A 10170-nucleotide genomic window follows, 5' to 3' on the forward strand; every position below is an offset into this window, starting at 1 on the left:
CTGCTCAATGTCCAGCTCTTTACACGTCCATCCCTCAGTACCCACCTCCCCTCCCTGTCCATACCTCACTACCTCTCTTTTCTCTTTCTTTCTCTTGTGCCATTCCTCACTACCTCTCTTTAATCCCTCTATTCCTTGCTAACTCTCTTTTCTTTTTCTTTTTCTTTCTCTTTTCTGTCTCTATGGAAATATACCTGCAATTAACATCCTCCTCGCTGACTTGATCACAAGTGGTCAGGCGAGATCTATTGCTGCTTATACCTGGTGTTAAAGGATTAGTTCACCCAAAATTGAATATTCAGTCTCCGTCATGTTGTTCCAGTCCTGAATGACACAAATACAATGAATAATAATTGCTTGTAAAAGTATGCTAAAGAACCATAAAGGCTTCATAAAGTGGTCCATATGACTCATGGGCCATATTCTAAGTTTTCTGAATTTCTATGTTAGCATTGTGGGAGGAAAAAACCAAAATGTATTCGATTTATTTATTTATTTATTTTTTTTAATTTTTTTTTAGACCATTAAGTCAGTGAGGAATTCGATCTCAAGAATCAGATCAGTTCAATTTGTTAACAGATCATTTCGAATTTGTGATCTGGATCACCAAATCAGCATGTTAGAATGATTTCTGAAGAATCATGTGACACTGAAGACTGGAGTAATGGCTGCTTTGCCATAACAGGAATAAATTACATTTTAAAATTATATTAAAATAGAAAACAGTTATTTAAAATTCTAATAAACTTTTATCAATATTACTGTATTTACTGTTTTTTTGATCAAATAAATGCTGACCCCAGACTTTTGAACTTCTGTAGTGAATTTCCATTGTTTGCTTCACAATAGCAGTTGCAAAATCAAATGTTTGGCCACAATGCATTTCTGTTAATCTCTGAATGAGATTTAGTGGACAAATCACTTTTAGTGGATTTTAATGAGTTGGCTTGTCCTGTCTTCGTCAGTACCTTTATATTTTTATTCTTTAGTATCTTTCTCTCTCTCTTTCTATATGTCAGTACTTCTTATTCCTCTCCATCAGCTTTTTCTTCCTCTCTTCATCCCTCAGTACATCTCTTTTTATTCTTCATTACCTCCATCCCTTGTCCTGTATTGATCTGGACAGTATTGATTGAGCTTTGAGTGTATGACCACATATTCAGCCATTAATAATCTTACATATAATGATTTATGATGCTTATGTTATGATGCATATATGCTCCAGCCTCTGGCTTTGTGAATAGACAGTCACACTTTATCGATTCTCAAGGGGAAATTGAAGAAAGAAAAATTCGGAAGGCATTTCATCAACTTTTCTTCTATATGGCAATATAGATCTTGTGTGTCACAATGTTACTTCAGCGTTAGTAAAGCGTCTCGTTCAGCCATCGTTGAAAAATGACCGGTTTTGAGCGTGTCATTGCTCTGTCTGTAACTACCAGCAGCTCTTGAAATCTTGAAAAGCACATGAAAAACACATTCACTTGAACACACACACAGTGACGCAGTTGAAAAAATTGTGTGTTAATGTGCATAAGAGCAAGTATTCACACACTTTTCACATTCCGGTCAAATTATGTTTCAGGTCTGCTATTTTCTGCCAGTCCATCTGAGTGAATATAACATTCCTGGAAGAGATGCAAGTGTTGCTTTTAGACAGGAACAAGCTCCGGTGTCTTTATGCAGATTTTGTCTGTGATTTTTGTGTGTATTTTTATGTATTTCCTCACATGTATTTTTCTCAACTCCATGTTTAGATGTACAGCAGCTGTGTTGATAGATGCTTTGTGTCATTTTACTGAGTGCAGTAGATATGAAGACATCTGAACCCACAGCTGTTTTTCACACACACCAGAGCGTTAGACAGCAGGTGATGTGAATCGTGTATTTGATTGTATGTTTTAGATCAAAGCCAGCTATTAGATGCTCTCACATTGTTTACAGGTTTTACAACGCAGTGGTCAAATGTCAGTATAAAAATATTCTAGTAAGTGCCACGTTTGGTGCCCCCTCTGTGATTTTAACAGCCTCAAACTGCTTATAACATTTTAGATATATCAAAAAAAGATGAAATCACTGCTCTACCAACTCAGGATACATAGATCCATGAAAATTGCAGTATTTAAAAAAAAAAAAAAAAAAAAAATATCCGCACTCCTTTATCTTATTATTAAATAAAATTTAAATTTTTCATTACGAAACAGCACATATAAAGCAGACGTTTCGGCCATATATATATATATATATATATATATATATATATATATATATATATATATATAATATATATCAAATAATTTTGACAACCAGCAGTAAATCGATGTTAGTGTGAATATAGCTTAGAATACAGTAAGTGTAGTGTATTATTGTCAGTGTGTCTTCCTAAAACAGTCTGGACCTCTTCCAATTACTAAGTTCAAGATCATTTTCAAGAACTCTCCAATCCACTTTGGTCTTGTTGGCTATCTTTTATCTATCAAGGTTTGGAAAGCAGGTGGAATTTTAAACCACCAGCAAGTAAATATGTGATTCACTGAAGTGTCAGCAAACAACAACTAAGGAAAGCTCTGCTGATCTCACTTATTTTTATCCTGTATTAATTGCTCTGTTTCAAGCATTGCTTTATAGGTGTTTGTTCTTACCAGTTTTCTTTTCCTTAGGTCTAAACTTTTTGTAATCATCAAAGCCCATGTTCTCTGACACTTCCTGATCCCATTCTGTCTCTCTTCCCTATCACATTCAAGTGTAGCTGAAAACGTGTCCAAAATAATTACATCTCTAGTATGTAAATTCATCAGAAAATGCTCTCTAGGATGTTTGTGCTGCATTATTGTGTAGACTTTTATGAAAGTTTAAAAAAAAAAAATCTTGTACACTTGTCTTGTACGCTGTGAAATATTTAAATTCTCAATGACTTTTATAGTAAATTGATGCATTATAAATCTACTCTAGAAACCTTTCCAGTCGGTTTGCTTGTATTTCAGCGCTTCCAGTTGAGTGAGAGCCGCAGAGCGTCTTTTGTTCAGTGTGTTGTGTGTTTGTTCTTTTAGCTCAGGACTGTAGTATGATGTATTAAGAGCTGTTCTCATCTCTTGAGATAAAGGAAGGTGTTATCACTGTGCTCTTAGAGAAATCACTTATGTTAGACACGAGCACACACAAGGGATTGGAGGCACTTATTCATCTATAGATTCACACTGAAAGCTCTATCCTGCCTTTTATTATCACTCTTTTTGCACTCATATTTTCCCGTTTTGATGCATGGAAGTGTTTGAAAGTTGACCTTTTTCCTTTGATGCTAGGTGTGGGTTTGTGAAGGACCAGAGGAATGAGAGTCATGGATATGCTAATTGTATATTAATTACTGAAATCTGTTTTAAATACAATGAACATGAAATAATAATATTTTTGTAATATGCTTTACTTGTTTGAAGTGCCATTTGTTACAACAGAACTCCTTTGTAAATGTGTCTTTGTTGGGTTTAACTTCATATTATCATTCGAGCACCAGATTTCAGTAATTCAGTGACTCCTTCTGCAGGTACATTTGTTACAGCAGTAGGTGTTTTTTTTATTTATTTATGAATGAATCATTTACTCATGACTGAGTTTATTTGGTTTGTTCACCAAGATGATGTCTAGTTAGAGGTCGGAACAAGAAATGAAATGGTCCTTCGCAGCCCAAACTCAAATACTTTTCTGAAATGTCTGATTCGTTCTAGTGAATCAGATTGTTCAGATGATTTTTTCAGAAACATTAAAAATCAAAATCCCTGCGCAGAAGTATATGTGCTGCATTTTATGTCTTATATTCTTAAATTCAGACTGCAAAGTCACAACTCAGGTAAACTTTCTTTTGCTGTAGGTTAGTGGTGCAGAAAACACTAGTGTATATGCCTGCAAGGGAGGAAAAGAATGTGTAGGTACGTGTGTGTGTGTGTGTGTGTGTGTGTGTGTGTGTGTGTGTGTGTGTCTGTGTGAACTGTGCAGATATAAATGACTATCTGTCAGCTGGACAGTAAGGTCAGTTGTGGATCAGGAGTCAGTTCAGCCCAGCAGTTCATCAGAGGAGAGAGGTACAGAATGAGTGTGAGAGATACGGCCTGAAGAGAGTGATTTAGGGACAGTGGGAGGAGTCCTTGATGGTAATCTGAATGATGAAAGAAGGCAGAGAAAGAGGGAAGGACAGACACAAACACATTCACATTCATTGCTTTTAACACACAAATGCACTACATCTGACACACACAGTGAAGTTCTGCATTGTATTTGAGGGTAGAGAAGTCATACTTGGATATTTAAGTTTGATTGAATGCTTTGATGACGTCTTGGAATTATTTATTCTCTGAATGAGTTTGTATAAAAAAAAAAAATGAAATGTCTATATATAAGTGTGTGTGTGTGTGTGTGTGCGCTGTTTTTTTTGTGATTTATGAGAACACAAATTTGTATAATGACATGGGTATTACACTGGTATTATGACAAACATGAAATATGAGGACATTTCATGAGTCCTCATATTTAAAATGGCTTCTAAAACATACTAAACAATGTTTTATTAAAAATGTAAAAATGCAGAATGTTTTCAGTGATGGGTAGGTTTAGGGGTAGTGTAGGGGGATGGAATGTACAGTTTGTACAGTATAAAAACCATTACGCTTATGGAATGTCCTCACTAAGATAGCGAAACAAACCTGTGTGTGTGTGGTTGTGTGTATGGTTTGGCATCAGTTGCACAGCCAGGTGTGAAATTCTTTTTGTACTGGTTCCCAATTGAGTAAGATGGCCATAGCAGGAGATCGCAGACTCTTTTCTGCTCGCTCTCTCTCTCTCTCTCTCTCTCTCTCTCTCTCTCTCTCTCTCTCTCTCTCTCTCTCTCTTTCTAACACACACACACACACACACACACACACCATCAACACCTCCAGCCTATTTTCTTTATTCCTTTAGCAAATAACCCACCTAAACAGAGCTCCTCTGCAAAGCTGCCATTTCAAAACATACAAATACAGCAGTGGAGAAGGTAGAAGTGGAAGACACACACTCTAGAAGGAACATTTCTGCTGTGTATATGTTTGAGAGCTTATTAAAGGACATAAAAATGAGGAGATTGAGTGAGTGACGGGTGGACTTTGGGTTTGTGGAAGGTGTTTTTAACACTCTGTGTGTGTGTGTGTGTGTGTGTGTGTGTGTGTGTGTGTGTGTGTGTGTGTGTGTGTGTGTGTGTGTGTGTGTGTGTATCAGTGGCTGATGGAGTGTAACTCTTATCGAGACTGGAGATCAGGTCTCAGTAATTACAGGGTGGAACTCCAGATGGTGGCTGTTGCTGAGGTAACACATTAGAGGGAGCGCCGTCCTCCTCTAGATTGATTAAATAAACACAACTCAGATCTGTGAATCCAAATCGCAGGAGCTGTGGCACAAGTGTTTCTCAATTCATTTATTTATTCACAGAGGGAGTGGGCGAAGTGGTACAGGGTCAGTCTCTGTATGCGGTGCTTTTTCCAACCGTTGTTCTATTGCTATCGTTTTTGTATAAATGCACTGCAATTATAATACATTTTAATGTCATTTTTTATGAATAATTTATTCTGATTTTTCTCTTCCTCTTTTTCTCAATCACTTCATTTTAGTCACTTTTTAGGTGACTAATGAGAGCATTGGAGAGCTAATGAATATGCTCCCCAAAATAGCATTTAAAAAGTACTTTGGGTTTTTTTTTTAGTACCTTTTCATAAGAGCTTAAAAATTTACTATGCTTTTTAATGATTAGTAAAGTGCGTTTTTTAATTCTCAGAACCAAGCATGGTACATTTACCTAGAAATGTTTGCCCTGGTACAAATTGGTCTATTAATTTGAGAGCTGAACCTGGAATGACCATGACGGTCGCAATGACCATCCAAGGTAGCTATATCTACTCCGGTTATGCATTAACCAGTATATAACAAATCATTCAAAAGACATTTAAATGTTCCAGTCCTGTGAGCCAATGTGAGTTTAATGTGTAAGTGTTGCTTTATCGTCACAATTAACCTTGATATCCGGGAGCGAAAAGGCTGGACAGTATATGCACACACATCAACATTGTGTTAAAATGCCCTCATGGGTCTAACTAAACCTGTGTGGCCAATGGTTGTAATGTTTGTGCACGTGTGTGTGAAGGTCAGATCTGTAGAGCAGGTAGGAGATTCAGACTCTCCTGAGGTCTTATGATCGGTCTGTAAATGAGATCCCACGAGGCCCAGAGAGCCCCGTCGCCACTCGCTGTTGCTTAGCGACCGTTCCCACGGCTCTGAGGGTGATATAAGGGAGCAACCGGCTGCCCACTGACAGCATGTGTGTGTGAGATGACCTGGTTAGTCTGTGAGTGTGAAGGACTCTGTGGTTCCACTCCTGAGGGAGTTAAATAAGGTTCTATGGTGCTAAAACTCATTAAATAAAAAGAAGGAAAAAGAGGAAAGAACAGCGGAGAGGTTGATAAGTTGTGGGGTCACTTTCTCCAGCCTTTTAAATGACTGCTCTTTCATGTATTAATAAGAAATTTGCTTTCTTAATTAAAGTCTGGTTGTTAGAGTAGACAGAACTTCTGCATCTGTATGATTACAGTTCACTGAAGAGTACCCCAAACGCACTGCTAAAACCTCATAAGGAATGACCTTTAAAAAAAATAGTGTGCATTAGTCATTCTCACATGACGCTTTCTGAAAGTTGAGGAAGTTTGTAAGATCTCTGTGTGGCTCTTTGACTGGGTGCAAGTCTGTCTGGCGTCTATGCCCTTTTTAGCTTCACCATCATTAACCACATTCATCTCACATCATGACTGCTTGTTATTCAATTTTAGGAATTTTCATAATCGATTCATAATTGTTTCTCATTAAAATTAATAAGTTGATGAATTGTTACTAATTATACAGTAAAACCGATGTAGATAACTTCAAATGTGCATGTAGCCAAATTTTTACATTTTTATAACGCATTTATCTTTTTATTTTTATATTTTGTTTTTATTAATTTTCGCGTTGTGCCTAACAACGCCCTTCAGCCGTGACTTATTCATGATACAGCACTAGCCTCAAGTACCTTATTGCTTTTAGAAAACGGTTACCACACAATACAAATATTAAAGCCAAAAATATGTATCAATGCAACTTTCATGAAGTAAACTTTCACTAAAGCGTTCCTTCTGGCGGAAAAAATAGTCCCTGACCGTGAACAGCAACAGAAGTTACATTATTACGCCATTAGATGGTGGCAAAGACTGTCTTTATGAGTGTGTCAGTCAGTAGCGAAAACTTTTACATTGAAAAGTCTGAATTCTTGTGAACACGGAACAAGACGCAACTGACAAATGCTTTGACTAGCGCTGTCAGTCACAGGAAAACCCCTTAACTGTTAAAAAGACAGGATAATACATTGGACATTTAAACAGATATTTTATTATGAACATAGGACTGACCTGAAGGAAAATGCTAAATCTGAATGCAGGTAATAAACTCGCTCACTCGATCTCTTTCTCACAATACTCTTCTACATAATGCATTAAGCTTCAATGAACAATATCAATTGAGAACAGTTTACGTTGCTAAAAGTGGTTGCTAAGGGTGTTGTGTAGTGATACACAGAACCGTTGGGTGAAGCGGTCATAGCCGTGTTTTATTGTGAATAAAACAGCTATTGACCAATCAGAATCAAGGACAGGAACTAACCGTTTTATAACTATAATGATAACTATATTAGCAGTCACATCAATGCATGATAATATTCTCTTTATTGTAAGCGTGCTGCAGTTTTGTCGTTCTGCCGCTTTAAATGCTGGAGCTCTTTAAAGCAGGATAGATTCTGATTGGCTGTCATTGACTGCCTTTTTAACTACCACTTTGACACTTCAAAAACTTCATAAAGAGATCAGAAAACTAATCTATATGAATCACACCTGAATAACATACAAGAACAAACCTCTTCCAGAAGCTCAAACGTGCTGCGTAATCAGTGAGGTTCATTCTCGTGTGTTACGCAGCACATCGAGCTTCTGGAAGAGGTTTGTTCTTGTGTGTTATTCAGGTTAGGTTGAGCTTCTGCTTATGTTCGCTGATCAATGTTTATATGCGAGTAAAAGGCTAAATCATTTCATCATAACAAGCGATTGATTCTCTTCAGAAAATTTGGACTAAACTGCTCGATTCATATGGATTAGTTTTCCGATCTCATTATGAAGTTTTTGAATCGTCAAAGTGGTAGTTATAAAGGCAGTCAATGGAAGGAATTCTGACAGCATTCTGTCATCAAAAAGATCTTAATTTGTCTTCCGAAGATGAATGTCTTTCGGGTTTGGAACGACATGAGGTTGAGTAATTAATGACAGAATTTTCATTTTGGGGTGAACTAACCCTTTAAGTCAAACAACAACATGTAATGTGAATACATTGCATAACATACTGCTTCATGGTGTCATTTCAGATGTTTCTTGTTGACATGTTGTTCTTTTATACATTATCACTTCATTTGCAGTGAATGCAGTCTTTATTTATAGATAAACTATGCAACACTCATTATGTTGAGCCTGCTTCCTTTTTGCATTTGCTTATGTCTGAATGTATTTGTGCCAATAAGCTACAATTGATTAAAATGACAGTTAATTGATCATTGATTAATCCCTTGTACTCACTCATTTGGCAGTTGCACTGAAAATGTAAAATGTTCTGGTATTAATTGTACTGCTTCTCCTGTTGAAACAGGATGAAATCCTCAGCAAGCTTCTTATATAAACCAAAGGGAGAAAGTGTGGGGCGATATATTGTTTAGCCGTCTCTTCGAGAATTGGTTTTTTATCATGTTCTTTCGGGGGATATTTTACAGTGATAAGAGTTGAGACAGTGGGGGGATTGAATTCTCTTCCTCTCCTGGCAAGCACTCAGTCACTTGCTGAACAATTTCCCACTGATGCAGAGCTTGCTTCGTTTGAGCTTGGAAAGGAGTCACTAATTTGTGGAATTTGCCAGCTGACTTTGCTGGCACTGGACCTTCTTGAAGAAAGATGGAGGGAGAAAGAGAGACAGAGTCCTTGAAAGATGGAGAAAAGAGGAGTTAGATAAAAGATGAATATATAGGGGTGGCACAGAGGAAAGTTTTGATTTAGTGGCAACTTGATGTTCACACTGTAAAACATGCCAAGCCTGGAATCAAAGCTGAGATTTCTCTTTTCTCTCTGATCAAACACTGCCACTATTCCTCTGATAATAATCATAAGATCTGTTTTTTTGTTTTTTTTCCTCCAATCTGTAGCTCTATGTGAAGCTGCGCTGTGAGGACGCACCCATGTTTGAGCATACGGAGCAGCTGTTAGCAGAGCTGGGTGGTGAAGAGCATGGGGTTGCTGATGATGATGATGATAATGATGAAGCTGGACCTTCTCTAGAAGACATTGCGGATGATTTTATTCAAAGCAGTGATGAAGAAGAAGATGCCATGGATCACTGACTGGAAGCTTTTCAGTCTTGTTTATTCTAATAGTCTTCTATACTTTCCACCTTTTCTTCCTTTCTATTTGAGTTTGATCTGACTAAAGTGGGATGTATTTTCTGTTTGCCTTGTTTTTTGCATGCCGAGACTGAACGATCAAGACACTGATCAAGATGGTGTTTCTTAGTTCATTAATGTCTGCTGTTTTATAAGCCTTACAAAGGGTTAAAGATGTCAAAATAGAAATAAAGGCATTTCTAATTCCATACAACACTTATTTCATTTTATATCACTTTCTTTTATCTTGTTTGTTTTGTAGCTATATGGAATAAGAAACGTCTTGAGGGACTGAAGTATTTTAAAAACAAACAGATAAATGCCCATATACTGTATATGCTTATGTTTCCTTGAAATGATGATGATAGTGTGAAATCATTCTCTTTCTGACTTCATTATTAGATGAGGTCTTGTGAAAATGTAATCAGTCAGTCCAGAATCTGCACAATGAACCCACTAGCTGGAAGACATTTCATCTCTCAACATACTTGAGTGTTTGTTAATGTCCTTCGCCTAATGATAAACTTAAGGATCATTCTGGTAATGGATGTGGGAAAATAGTTTTTGTTTATCCTGATGCAGACCCCAGAAATGTGGTATAATAATGCCACAATCGCAATACATTATTATAATGAGCCTTGATGTTTGCTTGT

General features: G+C 36.9%; 1 protein-coding gene across 2 annotated transcripts in view; it reads left to right on the forward strand.

The window, feature by feature from the left end:
* si:dkey-12j5.1 (uncharacterized) overlaps nt 1–9731 on the forward strand; it is an 86029-nt gene extending 76298 nt beyond the window's left edge. For both annotated transcript variants that reach the window (XM_051866129.1, XM_051866132.1), the window contains one exon: nt 9284–9731. In XM_051866129.1, the coding sequence (XP_051722089.1) occupies nt 9284–9478 (195 nt within the window). In that variant the 3' untranslated portion in view covers nt 9479–9731. The remainder of the gene's footprint in view (nt 1–9283) is intronic.
* The last annotated feature ends 439 nt before the right edge of the window (nt 9732–10170 follow it).

This window comes from Ctenopharyngodon idella, chromosome 16, assembly GCF_019924925.1.
Source record: "Ctenopharyngodon idella isolate HZGC_01 chromosome 16, HZGC01, whole genome shotgun sequence".
Lineage (NCBI taxonomy): Eukaryota > Metazoa > Chordata > Actinopteri > Cypriniformes > Xenocyprididae > Ctenopharyngodon > Ctenopharyngodon idella.